General features: G+C 47.6%; 1 protein-coding gene across 2 annotated transcripts in view; it reads right to left on the reverse strand.

The window, feature by feature from the left end:
- Window positions 1–1145: 1145 nt before the first annotated feature.
- PSAT1 (phosphoserine aminotransferase 1) overlaps window positions 1146–20850 on the reverse strand; it is a gene marked incomplete at both ends in the record, with an annotated part of 30189 nt that continues 10484 nt past the window's right edge. The window contains 4 exons of one of the 2 annotated variants that reach the window (XM_080709339.1): window positions 1146–1251; window positions 3913–4050; window positions 8533–8661; window positions 18965–19134. In XM_080709339.1, the coding sequence (XP_080565465.1) occupies window positions 1146–1251; window positions 3913–4050; window positions 8533–8661; window positions 18965–19134 (543 nt within the window). The remainder of the gene's footprint in view (window positions 1252–3912; window positions 4051–8532; window positions 8662–18964; window positions 19135–20850) is intronic. The other variant, XM_080709340.1, reaches the window with a different exon arrangement.

Below are 20850 nucleotides of genomic sequence, written 5' to 3' on the forward strand. Positions count from 1 at the left end.
GAAACCCTTCTACGCTACACTCCCAGACCTATTTTTATACTTTTTTATTTGGAAACAGGGTCCCTTAAGCCAGCGCAGCTGGCTTTGAACCTGCGCGATCCTCCTGTCTCCGTCTCCCAAGTGTGGGGATTACAAGCGTGCGCCACCACGCTTGGCTTATCATGAAGTTTTTTTAAAATAGAAACTTGAAAGGAGGCAGAATTCACCAACAAGGTTTATATCTTTGGACTTTAATGTTCTTCACATAATTGACATAAAATACTGACAACAGATCAACAAGTGGGGAAAGAACACAGGATAGGGAATCTAAGAGATTTTTAGTTTACTAGCATAACAAAACAAAAACACCAGTAAAGAACCATTTCTCCCGCCTACTGAAAGGAGAATAAAAGTGAATTATAGAACTTCTGGAGTCTCTCCATGAAGCAGCTTCAAAAGGGGGCACGACTGTGGCTAATGCACAGCTGTAACACAAGGTCAGCGGTGTAACAAACCACGTCTCTACGTATGTCACCGAGAACCGTTTTATTAGAAATATAAATGCATAGAGATATAAACGGTATGGTATTAAAAACAGACCTTACTATATAAACATTTATACAGTAAGTCACTTTCATCTCTTTATGAGAATAACAGTATAGAGAAAGCTCTACAGTTTGCCCTTTTGCCTGGGGCCCCACACGCTTGCCAAATGACCAACGTTGACCTTACTGATCAATGTTGACCTTAATCGACAGCTGTGGAAACCCAGGAGACCCCATGCTCCCAGACTAACACCTGGAAGCCCCCACATCCCCACAACTAACCACAATGGGCAGAGGTAAGTCCAAGCAAGTTCAAATACTGATCTAGCTAGAAAAAGTAGCAATGAAGACAAAACAGGCTGGAATTCATTAGAAAAGTTGCTGGAGTTGAAAAATCACTTCTGGTCCAAGCCAGAATGAAGGTGGCCGTCAGCTGGCGGTCTCTTCAGTTCTGCAGAACTTAGGATGGTTTACTGTTTTCTTTGAAAAAAGCAGGATCTATAATGAGCATGTGTATTAGAAAAAGAAACCGTGTCTGTTAAGGTTCTGTAGCCGTTCCCAAGTTCCTTTACATTTTGTAGATGTCGTTCAAGGGTAGAGCACACGCTGGTTAGGACCTGTTCATAGCTGATGCATGTCCAAAAAGTTTTTCATGAAGGCGGCCAGCTTTTCGACATCCTCGACTGTTACAGCGTTGTACAGCGAGGCCCGGATGCCTCCCACCGACCTAAAACAACCAAAGAGCCACGTATTAAGAACAAAGGCGCTGGGCTCGAGCGCTGGCCCGGCATGGACAAGGCCCTGGGTTTCACCCAGCACCAGGAAAAAAGAACGAGAGAATGTGATTTAGTATCAGCATAACTCCCTGCCTAGGCACCCTCCTAAGAGGTGGGGCACAAGACCACGGTGCCTACACTCCTGCCTCCAAACCCTCACAGGCAGCAGAGGTCTAGGTCTCAAGTCTTTAGAAAAGTCTTCCTTAGCCAGAGGTGGGGGCACACGCTTGTAATCCCAGTACTTTGGGAGGCTGAAAGAGGAGGACTGCACAGGTTCGAAGCCAGCCTCAGCTATTTAGTGAGGCTCTCAGCAACTTAGTGAGACTCTGTTTCCAAATAAACTATAAAATAGATCTAGGAGTATAGCCCAGAGGTTCCATCCCTAGTACCAGAAAAAAAAAAAAAAAAAAAAAAAAAAAGAAGAAGAAGAAGAGAAAGAAAAGAAAATTAAGAAAAGTCTTCCTTAAATCAGGCATGGTAGTACACACAGATAATCCCTGTACTTGGGAGGCCAAGACAGGAGGATCGCAGGTTCATGGTTAGCCTCAGCAACTTAGCGAGACCCTGTTTCAATATAAAGAATAAAGCTGGGTGTGGTGTCACATGCTTATAATTCCAGTATTTGGAAGGATGAGACAGGACAATTGCAGGTTCATGGCCCGCCTCAGCAACTTGTGAGGCCCTCTGCAACTTGGTGAAACCCTATTTCAAAAATAAAAAATAAAATAGGGCCGGGGTACAGCTGAAGGTAGACTGCAAAAAAAAAAAAAAAAAGGAATAAAACCAGGCATAGTAGTTTCCAGGCATAGTAGTGCACGCTTGTAATCCCAGCATTTGGGAGGCTGAGACAGGAGGATCTGGGTTTGCAGCCAGCAAACAACTCAGTGAGACACTGTTTCATTTTTATTTTTATTTATTTTTTTTTTTTTTGGTGGTACTGGGGTTCCTGGAAGCCCTTCTTCCTCCGGGCTACACTCCCAGACCTATTTTATATTTTTGAAACAGGGTCTCTTACGCCAGCACGGCTGGCTTCGAACCTGCGCGATCCTCCTGTCTCTGCCTCCCAAGCGCGGGGATTACAAGCGTGCGCCACCACGCCCGGCGCGAGACACTGTTTCAAAATAAAAAAATAAAAACTATGACTGTGGGTATAGCTTGGAGGTAGAATGACCCTGGTAAAAGAAGGAGAAAAGCTGGTGTGGTGGTGTATACTAGTAATTCCAGTACTTGGAAGGCTGAAACAGGAGGATTGCAGATTCTCAGCCAGCCTCAACTATGACTTAATGAGACCTTGTTTCAAAATAATGAATAAAAATTAGGGCTGGGAGTATACTCTGTGGTAAAATGCCCCTGGGTTCCATCCCCGGTACTGCAATAAAGTAAAATAGGGCTAGGGTTATAGCTCAGAGGAAGAACGCCTCTGTGGTCAATCACTAGTAACACACACACAACATGCTCCCTTCTGCAGTGAGTCCACCACGGACTTTCACCACTTGAATTAACTCAACTATTCCTTCTTTACTTTCCCTCCCCTGTGGTACCGAGGATTGAACCTGAGGGTTAGGGGGTCCTACCTCTGAGCTACACTGCTAGCCCATTTTATTTTCTATTTTGAAACAGGGTCTCACTAAATTATTAAAAGTCTTGCTAGGTTACTGTAGCATGCTGACATCTAACCTTCAATCCTCCTATCTCAGCCTCCCAGTACTGGGATTACAGGTGTATACCACCATCACCATGCCTGGCTTGAAATATTCACTCGATTAAAACAATAAAAAACTAAATGAGGTGAGAAGTTGAGACAGTAGGATCACAGGCTGAGGCCGGCCTCAACAACTTAGCAAGACCCTGTTTCTATTTTTTGTGCGGTACTGGGTGTGGAACCCAGGGGCCAACTACCTATGGGCTACATCCCCAATTTATTTTTTACTTAGAACAGGGTCCCGCCAAGTTGTTGAGAGGCTCACTAAGCTGAGGCTAACTTCGAACCTGTGATCCTCTTGTCTCAGCTTCCCAAGTACTGAGATTATAGGCATGTGCCTGTATTCACACTGGGCTATGAAACCCTATTTCAAAATAAAAAATTAGATAGAGTTAGGTGTGTTAGAGTTAGTTGGAGGTAAAATGCTCCTGAATTCAATCCCTAATACTAAAACAGTAACTAGATGAGGGAAAGGAGAGCTAAGTCAAATCAAGTGACTGGGGACTTGCCCGCCCTGGTCATGGCCTGCGCAACAGTGCCAGCCAAACGGGGCCACTGGTCTCATGTGTGAGGACATTTACTTTTTATAGAGCATGCAAAATTAATACTCTCAGTGTCCACCGGAGTCACAGTGATGTTCTAACACTTCTTCAGCAAGGATGGCGGGCTGTGCCCAAGAGCAGGGTAGGAGATTTTCAAGGTAATTCGAAAAGCCCCATGAAGGTGCGGTGGCGCTGCGCCCTTGGCTGGTACTCATGTTCTAGAGACAGGAGGCATGGCCGCCCCTGCAGCAAATGCTTTCCCCATTACCCAAGGGGCACCAAGTGGAGCTGGTTCCCAGATTTGCTTTATTCTGCATTTGAAAAACAAAATCCTATCTGATGTGCTTCCGGGTGGGAGATGTGCTCACCTATGTCCTTTCAAGGAAATCATGTTGAGTTCAACTGCTTTATCGAGAAATCTTTTCTCCAAAGCTTCGTCTCCTTTGGCATTGCCGATGCGGAATGGAATATTCATCTTGCTTCTACTCTGGGGTTCCACTGGACACCTGAAAGACATGGTTAGTATTCCAGTTACTTTTTTTTTTGAAATGCACAAACTGCCATTCACAAATCTTCACGATATACCTGAAGAAAACATTCTTAAGAAATGTTTTCTCTGGGCTATACCATTCCTGAGTATCTTTCCAAAGGGACTGAAATCAGAGGATTACAGTAATAGATGCATACCCATGTTCGTAGCAGCACAGTCCACAAAAGCCAAGTTATGGAACCAGCCTAGCTGCCCATCAACAGATGAATCCCACAAAATTGTGGGATATCACACAATGGAATTCTACTTGGCGATCAAGAACAAAATGTCATTTGCAGGAAAATGGATGGACCGGGGAACACTGTTTTGTGAGATCGCCAGTCTCTTCTCCCCGCCTACTGCACAGCCTGCAGTCCTTGCTAAACAAAGTGAGGAGGGGTCATTGTGTTCCCCCTACGTGGAGGCTAGGGAGTAATCGGGAGACCACAGGGGCTTCAGAAAATGGAGGAGAATCTCTTATGGAGGTAGTGAAGTGTCTAGGGGAAGTGGCGGGGGTCAGTAAAGGAACCGCCTCCGTGGACATTATGTACATACGTGAGAGTACCAATGCCGACCCAAATCCTCTGCATGGGGCGTGGGGAGGGAGCCGGGGAAGCCCACCCAGTGCTGTGTGCACGTGTCACCACCACTGTGAACTGCATTATGATGAGACTACAGTGTACCAACAAAAGTATATAATGAAAAAGAAAAATCGTTTTCTAGATGCAAGCAGGAGATTAAAACCAAAAAAAATTCCCAGGACATTTATCATTTACCTAGGGGAACCAGACCCTTGTATATGGGACAAGTGGGTTGGCATTCTCTTGGATCACCTGTATTTAATTTCTCTAAGCCTCCGTCTCCACAGCTGAATATTGGGAATAATAATAATAATAATAATACCGCCCCCGTTGCAGGCTAGGTGTGCCAGTTTGATGGTACATGTACGACGTGCCCAGTACCCAGCGGCCACGAGCACATGTGAGGTTGGAGGTAAGCCAGTACTGCAGCAGCTGAAGACTAAGGACAATGAGCAGTGGTTTCCCAAGGATTTATTACCTTGTATTATTCCAAGCTGTGTGCCTTTGAACAAGTAACTCAACCTGTTAACTCAATGCTAACAGAACCTACAGCACAAACTGCAATTTTACTCAGAATTTATGGAGAATTCGTGGGGGGTGGCACTTACAAATTTAAAAGAGGTAGAGACTAGTTCTCCACCTGCTGAATCTGGAAGGGCCTTGCAAGTTGCTTTGGCCAAGTGATTGCAAAAGAAGCGATTCTGTGCAACTTCCACTCCCAAACCTTAAGAAGTGCCCCAGCTGAGCTTCCCTGCAGGCCCTGTGCAAACAGCGCTGCCACTTGCAGAAGCCTGAGCCGGCATGATAGAGGTAAGGCGCCAGCCAGCAGCCTCACCCACCAACCGACAGACCTGTAACACTCGACACCATCCGGCTGCGGCCCCACCACCAAATGCCTTCAGTTTTATATGGAAACCCGGGACCAGCAGAAGCAGCGCCCAGCTGACACCTGCCCAACCTGTTGACCCAAAGACTCATGAGCAGCCGGCTGCAGGGTGCGCACCTGTAAGCCCAGTACTAGGGAGGCTGAGACAGGAGCGTGGCAAGTTTGAGATCAGCCTCAGCAATTCAGCAAGGCCCTCAGCAACTTAGACCCTATTTCAAAATAAGAAAATAAGCCGCCGGGCGTGGTGGTGCACTTGTAATCCCCGCGCTTGGGAGGCAGAGACAGGAGAATCGCGCAGGTTCGAAGCCAGCCTCGCTGACTTAAGAGACCCTGTTTCCAAATAAAAATATAAAAATAGGTCTGGGAGTGTAGCCCGAAGGTAGAATGGTTTCCAGGAACCCCAGTACCACCAAAAAAATAAAATAAAATAGAGGTGGGTACAGCTTGGAGGAAGAATGCCCCGTCTTCCATACCCAGTACCGCCCCCATCCCCCAAAAAAGTTAAGAGCAAAGAGAATCAAGCCAGCCGGGCGTGGTAGTGCATGTTTGCAATCCCAGCATTTGGGAGGCTGAGACAAGAGGATATTGGTTCGAGGCCAGACTCAGCTACTTAGTGAGGCCCTTTGCAACTCAGTGAGACCCTGTTTCAAAATAAAGAATTAAAATTAGGGCTGGGGATATAGCTCAGAGGTAGAATGCCCCTGGGTCCCATCCCTAGTACCAAACACACACACACACACACACACACACACACACACACACCAATAAGCCATTTAGTTCTGGGGTGTTCTGTGGCACAGAGATAGATCAACTGACATAACTGATTCAATTTGAAACAGTGTCTAGAGCATATCAAATGTGATATAATATCTGTTAAATACAATAAATGTGTCTTTTTTATTCCCAGCACCTTGCCTAAGGCACACAGGGATGCTCAAATATGAAGGAGTAAATTTCTGTCTGCAGAAGGTTAGTCTTTGACTTCAGCGTCTGATTTGGAAAATAAGCAGCCCAAATTAATCTCCACTGACAGCCAAGAGACACGGAAAGAGCTGAGCTGTGGTTCTGGAATAAAAATATGACAGGTAATAACCTCCTTCCCTTCCTCACGTACTTCCTATTTTACTCTTTGGCTTCTACACACGGGATTCATTAAAATTAAACAGCAAATAAAAGCAGTTTGAAAAGCCCCAAGGGCACGTCCACAATCCCTGTTACAATTAATGGGAGCCACGTGCATACCCGCAGGCAGAGGAGAGGAGAGAAACACAACATTCCGTGGCTGCCCTTCTCTCCTCGTATTCTCCTGCCTCGGATTCCCAATAGGAGAGTCCAGTCACAGAGGTGACACAACAAAAATCACACTAAGAAAAAGAAGTAAGCTGGACACGGTGGTGCACACCTGCAATCCCAGCACGTGGGAGGCTGAGACAGGAAGACTGTGAGTTCGAGACTAGCCTCAGCAATTTAACGAGCCTCTCGGCAACTCAGTGAGACCCTGTTTCAAAACAACTAGACAGTGTTGCCCTGGTCCAAGCTCGTGCCACGGTCTTCAGGCTTGGCTATGAACTCCTTGGCCACCCCATGCTGATCGTGCACATCACAATGGCTCCTGGAAGGATCGGAGGGGGATCCGGCCTCCACACTCACCAGGGCCCGCCGCGGAGGGGCAGGCACGTTCCCCAGATGGCACACGGTGATGGCAGAAGCCAGGGCCTCGCCAAGCCCGACTCCCCGAGGATCTATGGCTGCGGAGCCACCACGTGCCAAGAGCACTCGGGCGCGGGCAGCAGCACGGTGGGAAAGGCGGCGGCAGCAGGCCACTTCCTCTTAGCTGTCCCATGGGGACACCCACCCCTTAGCCATGGGCGGTTACGGAGAAGCGTTAGCAAATCTTGGTTAAAAAGCACATTTCTGCCAGGCGTGGTGGCGCACGCTTGTAATCCCCACGTTTGGGAGGCGGAGATAGGAGGATCGCGCTGGTTCGGAGCCAGCCTTGCTGGCTTAAGAGACCCTGCTTCCACATAAAAAGTAAAAAAAAAAAAAAAAAAAAATGGGTCTGGGAGTGTATCCCGTAGGTAGAAGGGCTTCCAGGAACCTCAGTGCCACCAAAAAAAAAAAAAAAAGGACAATTCCAAGTTAGGAATGAGACATTCTGTTTCTATTCCATGTGGTCCATGGATACACAATCAAAGTTTAAATTCCCCCATTACTGTACTGTGTTCTTACAACAGACGGAACCTCAAAGAATAACGACACCAGAACTGAGGGTCCTGAGTCAGGTCCAGAGGCAGATACCCATGGTCCCAGCTACATGGGATGCTTACAGAGAAAGAGCCCCTGAGCCGAGGAGTTCAAAAGCACCTGAGCAACATAGTAAGATGCCATATAGAAAGAAAAGTCTTCAGGCTTGGTGGCACACGCCTGTAATCCCAGGAGGACCACAGGTTCGAAACCAGCCTCAGCAACTTAGAAACTGTCAGCAACGTAATGTGACCCTGTTTCAAAATAAAAAATAAAGCAGGGCTGGGGTATAGCTCAGAGGTAGAATGCCCCTTAGGTTCAATCCCAGTACCAAAAACTGCGAGGATCCTGGCTTAGTAACTGAGTGTCAGTGTGTGTGTATGTGTGTGATTAAGTGTATAAATGCACATCTGTGCACGTACACACCACACGGTAAGAGGGAGAAGCAGGTGGAGGTGATGTCTGGACTCTGCGTCGAAGGCACCGCAGCCCGGGGTGCTGCACCCCTGCACTGTGGTGAGGGGCCTGCTTCTGGGGTGAGAAATGACACTGCTCACTGGGCCAAGGGTCCCAAAGCCTGGGGTCCCAGGGTGGGGTGCAGGAGGGAGGAGTTCCCCTTCACTCATGGGCACAAGACCCACCACACACACTACTCAGCAGGTCAGCATCTTAGACAGAGGTGAAAATGTCCATATTTTCAATTCACAAAGAAGGCAAAACGTTCACACACAAAAATCCACTGACTTACACGTAGAATCCTTGAGAGTTATCAATAATCTCATAGATCATTTGAGACTTGATCGAGCTGAGCTTCTCCATGGCTGCTGCCCCGCCGTTGTTCTTAATCCACTCCAGGACCATGCCCACGACATAGATGCTAAAACGAGGATTAAAACAAAAGTCCACTTAATTCACCTTGGAGCAAGTAGAAAGACATCCAAGCAGAAGGTGTCAGTTGATGAGGACAGGATGAAAGGCCTCATTCCCCACACAAGAAAGGAGGCCGTACGTAAACAGGAGCAGGCCTGAAGCAAGGTAACACGACACCTCCATGAAGTCACTTACTCCCTCTGTCTAGCCCCAGCCCACGGCAAACTCCCCATCACACCTGGACACACTTCCCTGTCCCCAAAGGAGCAGCAGAGCTCAGCTCCGCCCAGAGCTACTTTACTTCCTGAGTGCTGGTCCCAGAGCCCCTTGCCCACACTACCTCTATGGCTTGTTACTCCTTGATTTTACACTCCCTGCACCTGTGTCTTGGCCTCTAGTCTGGGATGGCTGGAAGCCACGCTGTGCACCCCCTCTGCCCCGCAGCCGGAGCTCAGTGCCTCCCACCTCGGTCAAGACCACGGGCTGCCTGTCAGTCCACACTCCAGCGCCCCCCATCGCCACTTATGAATACACTACATGGTGTTAGTCACCCAGACAATCTAAGGGTTGGCTTTCCTGTTAGGAACAAGGGGACCCACGACCTACAGAGGACACCTGGCATCTTACCTGTCCTCCTCAACTCCACCCCCACAGGCAGATCCAGCAAGCCTTGCGCCCCAGTCTCAGAACTGGGCGCAGGAACTATCTGGACCAATCGTAAACTTCCCTGGGATTTTCTCAACTGAGAGGGAGGAGAGAAAGAAATATGTGTTGGTGTAACTGTTATGTTAGGAGGTAAGAGTTTTCGGAGGGTCTCATTTCTAAGGAAACATTTGAAGGCGGTTCATCCAAAAAACTAAGCCAACATTCCAGCTGAGAAAACAGATCAGAAATGGAGGGCACATTACTGGGCACGGTGGCGCATGCCTGTAATCCGTGTACTTGAGAGGCTGAGACAGGAGCATCGCAGGTTTGCAGCCAGCCTCAGCAGCCTCAGGAGGCCCTCCACAACTTAGTGAGACCCTGTTTCAAAATAAAAAATAAAGCCGGGCGTGGTGGCGCACGCTTGTAATCCCAGCGCTTGGGAGGCTGAGACAGGAGGATCACACAGGTTCAAAGCTACTTAGTGCAGCTCTCAGCAACTTAGTGAGACTCTGTTTCCAAATAAAATATAAAGTAGGTCTGGGAGTGTAGCCCAGAGGTAGAAAGCCCTTGGGTTCCATCGCCAGTACCAAAATAAAATAAAATAAAATAATAAAAAAAATAAAGAATAAAACAGGACTGGAGTGTAGCTTGGATATCAAAATGCCTCTGGGTTCAAAAGAAGGATGGGCTGGGCGTGGTGGCGCACGCTTGTAATCCCCGCGCTTGGGAGGCGGAGACAGGAGGATCGCGCAGGTTCGAAGCCAGCCACGCGTGCTGGCTTAGGAGACCCTGTTTCCAAATTAAAAAAATGTAAAAATAGGTCTGGGAGTGTAGCCCGGAGGTAGAAGGCCTTTCAGGAACCCCAGTACCACCAAAAAAAAAAAAAAAAAAAAAAAAAAAAGGATGGAAGAGAAGGAGAAAGGGACAGCACAGCACAGCATGCATACGGGGTAGGACCTGGATTCCAGGTTCCAGGAGGCCCAACTGCACCATCCCTTTCTTTTTTTGGTTTGTTTTTTACAGAACTGTATTATTGAAGCCAGAGGCATTCACCTCTGAGCTAAACCCTCAGCCCTATTTTTATTATTTTGAAACAGTTTCTCACCAAGTTACGGAGGGCCTCACTAAGTAGCTGAGGCTGGCCATGAACCTGCGATCCTCCGGTCTCAGCCTCCCAAGTACTGGGATGACACACGTGCGCCACCACGCCTTGCTCGCGCTCGCTCTTTCTGAGCCAAGCACTTTTGACTCCTAGAAGACCTCATGTTTAATGCAGGGCCAAGGGCCTGACTTGTAGGCCAGACAAGTGGTAGCTGGGATTAAGGTGAAGACACACAGAATGAAAGAAGAGTGTATGATTTCTTCAGTAATTTTCTGAATGCTTGTCAAAAGGTACCTGACTCCACACTCTTCCCATGAGTCCCAGGGCCACCTGGTTTGCCAGAGGCTGCAGGCCCTCGGCCACTGGCCCACCTGCTAATGGGGCAGCTGGGCTGTCACCAAGCATCAGTAACAGCTGCCACACCCAGCCCCTTCGAATACACATGCACCTGTGCAGACGTGTGCCCGTTCCAGACACAACGCCGCCCGCTTTCTGCTCTGTAAAATGCTCTAGAATTCCATCTCACCCCAAACTGCTCCCCTCACATCTGCAGCCTGCTCGCCCACCCCCGTGAGCCCCCACAACACGCGCTGCCACGCTGTGCCCCAAGCAGAGCCATGAGCGCCGCTCGTAGGACACCAAGCTTCGCTTCTCCTTGTGCTCTGCCTATCCCAGGCTCTGCAAGGTGTTAGTTCTCCAAACAAACCCAAAGCTGCAGCAAGGGCGCAGGCCGGCCCACTTCCCAGAGTCCCTCGGGGCTGCTCTGCTCTCTCTCGGGACCCACGCTTTCTGGTTTAGTTCATGGGAGCTGAGCAGGCAGACTTATAGTCCCACCCCCTCCCCACCCACCAGCCCTCTGCACAGCAGAGATGCCAGGGCCCTGAGACTCTGCTTACAACTGCAATCTGGAGTCCAATTTATCATTAACTCGTGCTTCTGCCCCTGCAGTTTAAGCTCTTAAAACTACAGGGCCCAGCGTGCTTGCGTGGATCCCCACCTTGGTCTCAGCTCCCCTCACTCCCAGGGTGACGGGGCTTATGCCTCCACGTCTGAACCACCTCCCGCAAACACAAGGACCGGCTGGCCATCTAGGCCTGCCTGTTAGATCGGTAAATCAGGGCCCATTAGTTCTTCAGGATACCATACCACAATTAAAAGAAAAAAAAGGGAGGCATTTGAGTTAACTGGGCAGAATGCCCCTGGTATATTGCTGGGTGGGAGGAAAAAAGAATCCTGCAAATCCAAATGGTACAGTTCAAGTTTCATTTATACAGTTAAATATATGATTCTAAGCCGGGTGTAATGGCACACACTGTAATCCCAGTACCTGAGAGGCTAAGACAGGAGGATCAAAAGTTCAAAGCCAGCCTCAGCTACTTAGTGAAGAACTCCACAACTTAGTAAGATCCTGTTTCAAAAAAAAGAATAAAAAATAAAGAATAAAAAACAGGAAGCTGGGCATGGTGGTACAAGCTTGTAATCCCAGCATTTGGGAGGCTGAGACAGGAGGATCTTGGTTCCAGGCCAGCCTCAGCTACTTAGTGAGGCCCTTTGAAACTCAGTGAGACCCCGTTTCCAAATAAAGAATAAAAAATAAGACTGGGGGTGTAGCTCAGAGGTAGAACGCCCCTGGGTTCCATCCCCAGTACCACAAAAAAAAAAAAGGGACTAGGTACATATATCTCTATTTTGTGATACTGGGGATGGAACTCAGGGTCATTCTACCTCCAAGCTATACCCACAACCCTAGTTTTTATTCTTTTATTTTGAAACAGGATCTCACTGTGTTGAAAGGGCCTCATTCAATAGCTAAGGCTAGCTGTAAACCCAGATTCTCCTGTCTCACCCTCCCAAATGCTGGGATTATAAAGCCACCAAGTCAGGCTAGTCTTTTTATTTTGGAAACAGGGTCTCGCTGAGTTGCGAAGGGCCTCACTCAGAGGTAAAATGCCCCTGGGGTTCAATCCCCAATACCAAAATAAATAAATTTTGAGGAAGGATGTGCATAAGCTCTCTGCAAATACTGTTACACTTTGTATAAAGACTTGGGCGGTTAAGAATTTTGGTATTCACAGGGGTCCTGGAAACAATCAAGCCTGACAAATACCGAGGACCTGCATATGCATAGGTCCATTAGGATACACAGCAGGCAGGGATAGTGGTTGCCTTGGTGACTCTGCTCACATGGAAAGCTTTGCTAGGAGTATGTGCTATTTTCACAAATTCTTTAAAGCAATACAAACTATCCCCTGTTTCAGGGCTTAAAACAGCACACCCTGTGGGAAATTTTCCCCAGCTGTTCAGAACATTTTGACTCTAAAGAGGAGCTCCTTGCTTGGGAGTAGGAGACAGGAGGATCATGCTGGTTTGAAGCCAGCCTTGCTGGCTTAAGAGACCCTGTTTCCAAAATTTAAAAAAAAAAAAATTATATATAATTGGTCTGGGAGTGTAGCCCAGAGGTAGAAGGGTTTCCAGGAACCCCAGTACCACCACCAAAAAAAGAAAAAGAAAAAAAAAAAAAAAAAAAGAGGAGCTTCTGGGCTTGGTGTTCTGGCATTTTCTTAGGAACTGGTGATAGCAACCACCCGGATGAGCGCTCTTCCCAGAGCTGGTCCCACTATGCCCACCCCCTTTGCAGATTCTGCGACCCAGGCTTCTCCCACCCTATCCAGGGGAGGGCAGCCCAGTACAAGCTCAGCCCTCTGGACAGGCCCAAGGGCTTAATGTGTCCCCCCCATTCTAGGGAGAAAGGTGGCCTGGGTAAGTTTCTGGGTATATTTCTACTGAAACAAAAACAATTCAATTAAAATGTTATATTCACTTCGCTTCATACTTCAGCTAAAATACTATGCTTGGGGATTCAGTTAGTTATAACAAGTAAAAATGTCCTGTGGGGTTAGAAGGGACATTTAGGCATCTCTTGCTCTACAGTGAGTTGGGTTTAGTGTCCCACTGAAGGGTTAAAGAGAAACCCTGCGGCCCTTTATTCCACCCCAGTTCACTGCTCAGGGCTACAGAGCAGCTATTTGCAGCCCAGTTTATCTAAGAGTTAGAACAAAGTTTCCAAGGCCCAGAGTTTTCCAGCTCAGACAAAACAAACAAGACATAAAAACAAACCCATGGCATCTTTTCAAAGCTGAGACCTTATCTACCAATGTGATGGCCATGCTGGGAATGTTCTAGGGCCCTTCCCAGCCTTATGTCAACGACTGGAGAGTATTCTGCACAATTCATTTATTTTTCTGGACTTTGTTGATGCATGAGTCTCACATAATATAGTTCAGTGACGGTGCCACACGCACACAGCACTTGGTGGGCTTCCCCAGCTCCCTCCCCACTCCCCCTACCCCATGCAGGGTACTGGGACTGGCACTGGCATCCTCACCTATGGAGGTGATGTCCTTCCTCCCTCCCCTAGACCACCTCCCTCGATCCACTGGGGTTTCTCCTTCATCATCTGAAGTCCCTTTTGTATCCCAATTACTTCCTAGTTTCCATGTAAAATGGAAAACATGATCCTTCACTTTCTGTGACTGGCTAATTTCTTTCCTTTTGTGTGTGTGGTACTGGAATAGAACCCAGGGGCATACTACCTCTGAGCTGCACCCCATCCCTATTTTATTCTTTTATTTTGGAACAGGGTCTCACTAAGTTGCTGAGCCTGGCTACGAACCTGTGATCCTCCCGTCTCAGCCTCCCAAGTACTCAGATTACAAGTGTGTGCCACCATGCCCAGCTATGTGACTTGCGATTTTCACTTAACACAATGTTCTCCGAGTCTTATCCATTTTCCTGCAAATGACATAGTTTCGTTCTTCTTTATTACTGCATAGAATCCCATTGTGTCTATATAATTTTGTAATCTATTCATCTGTTCCTGGACATCTAGGTTGGTCCTATAAATTAGCTATTGTGCATTGCTCCACAAATCTTTATGTCTCCTGGTGGTAAGATTCTCACCAGGTATGTTCCGCTGAAACGCTGCCAATGACTTTAGTATTTCAAGGCCACAGATTCATACTTACTTACTTCTTTCTTTCTTTCTTTCTTTCTTTCTTTCTTTCTTTCTTTCGTGTGTGTGAAGGTGGTACTGGGGATTGAACCCAGGGGCATTCTATCTCTGAGCTACGCCCCCAGCCCAAATTTTTATTTTGAAACAGGGTCTCGCTAAGTCGTGGAGGGCCTCACTATGTAGCTGAGGCTGGCTGGATCCTCCTGTCTCAGCCTCCCATGTCCTGGGAGTACAAGCGTGCGCCACCATGCCCGGCTCTCATGATTATTTCTTAATCATATAGAATTACACAGAACCTTACTCCTTTATGGGCAAACCCAAGCAAAGCCACCTCCAACTAGCATCTTGGGATCAAAATTCATTCAGGCCATTGACTTCATCTATATATGCAGGTTTATTTATTTATTTATTTTTTCTTTTCTGTCCTGGGGATGGAACCCAAGGGCATTCTACTTCTGAGCTATACCCCCAGCCTTATTTTGTATTTTTTTTTTTTCTTTTTTTGGTGGTACTCGGGTTCCTGGAAGCCCTTCTACCTCCGGGCTACACTCCCAGACCCATTTTTTATATTTTTATTTGGAAACAGGGTCTCTTAAGCCAGCACGGCTAGCTTCGAACCTGCGCGATCCTCCTGTCTCCGCCTCCCAAGCGCGGGGATTACAAGCGTCCGCCACCACGCCCGGCTTGTATTCTTTATTTTGAAACATAGTCTTACTGAGTTGCAAAGGGCCTCACTAAGTAGCTGAGGCTGTCCCCAAACCGAGATTCTCCTGTCTCAGCCTCCCAAATGCTGCCACACCCAGCTACATGCCCAGTTCTACTTGCCCTAACACATTATCAATTTTCACTATTCTGATCTGTATGGGAAAGAAATTCTGCTCCTTTTTTGCCCTAGGAAAGAAATTCCTGCCTCTCCCTAACCTAAGTTCTGATCCCCATGGACCAGCTAGAGGGCCAAGGGGCAGGTCAAGGTCTGCAAGGACTGGCAGGGGAGTTGATCTAGGATGATTTCCTTCTTTTTTTTTTTTTTTTTTGGAACTGGGGATAGAACCCAGGGACATTCTACCTCCAAGCTACATCCCAGCCCTATTTTTTATTCTTTATTTTGAAACAGGGTCTCACTGAGTTACAAAGGGCCTCATTAAGTAGTAGCTGAGGCTGTCCTCAAACAAACGCTATCCTCCTGCCTCAGCCACCCAAATCTGGGATTTCAAACGTGAGCCACCACGCCCAGCTGGTGATTTCCTTCTTGTGTTTCCAGATATCTGCAGCTCCTATTAGACATCTCCCTGTCTTCCCTCAGGTTGCTCACCCTAACTTAACAAATAGCATTTGCACATGTTCATCATTTTTACAAAATGTATTTCAAGATAACTTTGGTTCAGAGGTGGACTGCTCATATGGCCTGATCAGAACATTCTGACCTTCAGGCAAATCTCAGAGACCGAACTCGTTCCCTGCCTCCTCCAACCTCCTCACTTTTTTTTTTTTTTTTTTTTAATGGTACTGGGGTTCCTGGAAACCCTTTTACCTCCGGGCTACACTCCCAGACCTATTTTTATATATTTTTTTAAAATTTGGAGACAGGCTCTCTTAAAGCCAGGGAGGCTGGCTTCAAACTTGCACCATCCTCCTGTCTCCGCCTCCCAAGTGCGGGGATTACAAGCCTGCGCCACCATGCCCGGCGACAACCTCCTCACTTCTAAAGGGGGTGCTGGCCTTGGCTTCTCCCTAAGACTCACCTCACTGCGAGGGACTGTAGCCACACCTGCTATCAGGTAAGGATGGCCACCTCCCTCCTTATGTCCCCACGGCCAGGCCACTCAGGGCCTCCTCAGGAGCCTTGCACTGGAGGTCCCCACTGAGCCTGCCCAGTCCTTTCCCCAGTGACCACAGACTGCTGGTGCGTCTCCACTGCCTAGAACCCCAGAGGTAAACCAGGGGAGAGAAAGAGAATCCAGCCCCCACCCTGGCAAACATGCCCTGGGGGTGAGAGTAGGGGAGTTGGCACCAGAACATGCCATTCCCTGAGAACAGAGGGCAACACAAAAGGAGAGATCCGCTCTGCATCCCGCAGACCTACTGGGAATTTCCATAAAAACTCTTTGAAAGAAACTTTCTTATAGGCTAGCAAATCCACACTGGCCATTTTACTTGCTAAGCACTAAGGTACATACCCAGGCTCGGGTGCCAGGCATCTTGGGTTCAAATCCCAGCAATGCAACTTCCTTGCAAATGGCAATAATAATAGTGTCTACCATGTAGGGTAGCTGAGAGGATTAACAGAGTCCGACACACGCAGTATAACTATTATATCATAGTTGCCCTGCAAAGAGAAATCTATAAACTCGAGCTATTCCTTTGTGTTACCCCATCCTGCTGAGGCTCTGGGAACTGACAATAAAAAATACAGCAACTACATTTATAAGTTATCAGGTACTTAGCCGGGCATGGTGATACATGCTTGTAATCCCAGCATTTGGGAGGCTGAGACAGGGGGCTCGCAGTTCAAGGACAGCCTTTAGTAAGGCACTTTGCAACTCAGTGAGACCCTGTTTCAAAATAAAAAGAATAAAAAGTAGGGCTGGGGGTATAGCTCAGAGGTGGAAAGCCCCTGTGTTCCATTCCCAGTACCACAAAAAACTTAAATAAATAAATAAATGAATAACCAGGTACTAAGAATAGATAAGATAGATAGGTAGACAGCTAGATCTCAAGTCATTTAACCCTTACAGTTAACTGTCAGAGGACAGTACTATATTACTCCAGGAGGAATCTGACGTGCAGAGAGAGGCTACATGACTACGGTCACACGGCTAGTCCACAGAAGAATTTCGCAGGCAACTTACATCCTAGGTGTCACAAAGATTTTTACAAGAATCTGAGTCTGGAAATGGAGATGGGGTAGAGCAGGGCAACCCTGCTATTATGGTTTGGATTTAAATTGCTCCCCAAAACCTCATGCGTGGGCATTGCGGCCAGGTTCCAAGTGAGGACATGGCTCAGGGGGGTGGGCCCTGGGCATGGCTGTGGGGACTGTATCTGTCCCTGGCCACTTCCTCTCTCCCTCTCTCTAATTCGGGTGGCCAGGAGTTGAGTGGTACTCCTCCACCACACCTTGCAGTCTTGGTTTCTGTCTTGGAACCAGCAAACTATGGACTACCCAAACCATGAGACAAATAAACCATTCCTCCTTTTAAGTTGTTCTGGTTGGGTACGTGGTCAGTGACTGAAACCCTTTGCTCTCCCTAAAACACTACAGCGCAACCTCCCACTGGCTGAGGGGCAGCCACATTACCAGGACCCCTGAAGAATGGTTAAAAAGAAGAAGAGTGCTCAGCCGGGTGTGGTGGCACAGGCTTGTAATCCCAGCATTCAGGAGGCTGAGACCAGAGGATCGCGGTTCAAAGACAGCCTCAGCTACTAATTAGTGAGGCCCTTTGCAACTCAGTGAGACCCGGTTTCAAAATAAAGAATAAAAAATAGGGCAGGGGGTGTAACTCAGAGGTCAAATGTCCCTGGGTTCCACCCCCAGACCCACCATTAAAAAAAAAAAAGAAGAAGAAGAAGAAGTCTACGGCCATACCACCCTGAACGTGCCTGATCTCGGAAGCTAAGCAGGGTCGGGCCTGGTTAGTACTTGGATGGGAGACCGCCTGGGAATACTGAGTGCTGTAGGCTTAGAAAAAATTTTAAAAAAAGAAGAAAAAAAAGTGCTCTCTGCTACTGTGTTGCTGACAAGCAGCCAGCTTCATGCAGCCCCGCAGGGAATGAAATCCAAGCTGCGGGGGTGGGGAGTTGTCGGGAACTCTGGAAGCTGTACTGGGTTGTTTGAGATGCAGGCCACAGGCACAGGACTTCATCTACAGAGTTTGTGGGTTAATGGTGAACTTCCCAAAATCAAACAAAAACAAATGCCCTTCCCCCTTCCCACTGCAAAAAATAAAAAGGATAAGTAGCAGGCGCGGTGGTACATGCCTGTAATCCCAGAAGTAGGGGAGCTGAAACAGGAGGATCACAGGTTTGAGGACAGCCTCAGCAATGTAGCCAGATGCTGTTCCCATACAAAAAATAAAAAGGGCTGCGGTGTAGCTGGGAGGTAAAAATGCCCCTGAGTTAAATCCCCAGCACCACAAAAATAAAAAGGACAAGGAGAAAAACTGAAGTGTGAACAAAGGGCAAGAGGGAGACACTGGCTGGGCAGGGAATCCTGTAGGGTGTTATTTGAGGATATTAAGTCACGGCTTAAAGAAGTATGCTCGATTTAAAAAAGTTAACTGGCCGGGCGTGGTGACACACACTTGTAATCCCCGCGCTTGGGAGGCAGAGACAGGAGGATCGCACGGGTTCGAAGCCAGCCGCGCTGGCTTAAGAGACCCTGTTTCCAAATAAAAGTATAAAAAAATAGGTCTGGGAGTGTAGCCCGGAGGTAGAAGGGCTTCCAGGAACCCCAGTACCACCAAAAAAAAAAAAAAAAAAAAAAGTTATCTGTACTTTGATGGGAAGCAGTAAGAATCCCTCCAGCGTCCCCAGTTTCCCACCCCCAGTTACCTGAAACATGGAGGTGTGTTGTACAATGAGCTATTTCCGGCCTGCACTTTGTACTCCAGGACGGAGGGGCACTCTCTGAGGGCAAACCCCAGCAGGTCGTCTCGGACAATCACCACCGTGACCCCAGCAGAGCCAATGTTCTTCTGGGCACCAGCAAAGATCAGGCCAAACTTAGAAGAGAAAGAAGCGCTATTTTAGATGCGTTTGTGGTTGTTGTCCATCAACACTTACCAACTTCCCAACCTCTTTCCAAAGCACGATTTTTTAAGAGGTGACGACTATTCCATTTTAGGGAGCATGCCGGACTCAACAAGAATCTTCACCCAGACAGCAAATCCGTACTGGGAGTGCCAAGGCCTGAGGCCTGGCCGCACCTGGAAGGGGCTACCCAGGCCCAGCCCCGCGAAGGCCACTGCATCCTCATACTGTCAGCATACTTCCACTCCACACCCAAACCAATCTTTAAACTCATCTGTGATGGGGATGTAGCTCAGAGTGTATGCTTAGCACACACAAGACTGTGAGTTCCATCTCTAGCACTGACAACCTAACATAAGCAATCTAATATGCCTCTAAACATCCTTGGCAAATAAGAGAAGACACATAATTTTATTTATTTGTGTGCGTATGTGTGTTTGGTACTGAGGACGAAAGCCAGGGGCCTTCTACCTCTGGACTACACCCCCAGCCTATTTTATTTTTTATTTGGAAACACAGCCTTGCTTCAAACCTGCAATCCTCCTGTTTTAGCCTCCCAAGTACTAAAATTATAAGCATGTGCCACCACATCCAGTGACACATAACTGTTTAATGGCAAAAAAATACTTGTAGAAGCCGGGCGTAGTGGCATACGCTTGTAATCCCAGCATTTGGGAGGCTGAGACGGGAGGATCACTGTTCACAGGCAGCCTCAGCTACTTAAGTGAGGCTCTCCACAACTCAGTGAGATCCTGTTTCAAAATAAAGAATAAAAAATAGGGCCGTGGGTGTAGCTCGGAGGTAGAATGCCCCTGGGTTCCATCCACAGATCCATAAAATAAAATAAAATAAAATAAAATAAAATAAATATACATATATTTGTAGAGTTGGGCATGGTGGCACATATCTGTATTCCCAGTATGTAGGAGCCTGAGACAGGAGAATCAGTGGTTGAAGGAAGCCTTAGCAACCTAGCATGACTCTCAGCAACCTAGAAAGAGCCTGTTTCAAAACAAAAACAGGAGCTCAGAGGTAAAGCTCAGAGGTCGAATGCTCCAAGCCAAATGCCCAGAACCACAGAAAAAAAGAATTTATACAAATTTTTTATATTTATAGAGAGATAAGCAAAAGATGGTGAAAGGGAACTGCTGTGACAAAAAGAAACAACGGGACAAGCTGCTGAGGCAGAAGAAACAAGACACGCTGAAAGGTACTTCAGGAGTCAGGCGTGGTGGAACACATCTGTACTCCCAGCACTTGGGGGCTGAGACGGGAGGATGGCAGATTCAAGGGCAGCCCCAGCAAGTAGTGAGACTCTCGGCAATCTAACAAGATCCTGTTTCAAAATCAAAGTAAAGCCGGGCGTGGTGGCGCACACTTGTAATCCCCGCGCTTGGGAGGCAGAGACAGGAGGATCGCGCTGGTTTGGAACCAGCCTTGCTGGCTTAAGAGACCCTGTTTCCACACATAAGGAGTAAAAAAAATAGGTCTGGGAGTGTGGCCCGTGGGAGTGTATCCCGGAGGTAGAAGGGCTTCCAGGAACCCCAGTACCACCAAAAAATAAAAAAAATAAAAAAAAATAAAAATAAAAAGCTGGGCATGGGCGTACATGCTTATAATCCCAGCATTTGGGAGGCTGAGACAGGAGGATCCGAGGGTCACAGACAGCCTCAGCTACTTAGTGAGGC

This window comes from Muscardinus avellanarius (genome assembly GCF_963383645.1).
Source record: "Muscardinus avellanarius genome assembly, chromosome: 13".
NCBI lineage: Eukaryota > Metazoa > Chordata > Mammalia > Rodentia > Gliridae > Muscardinus > Muscardinus avellanarius.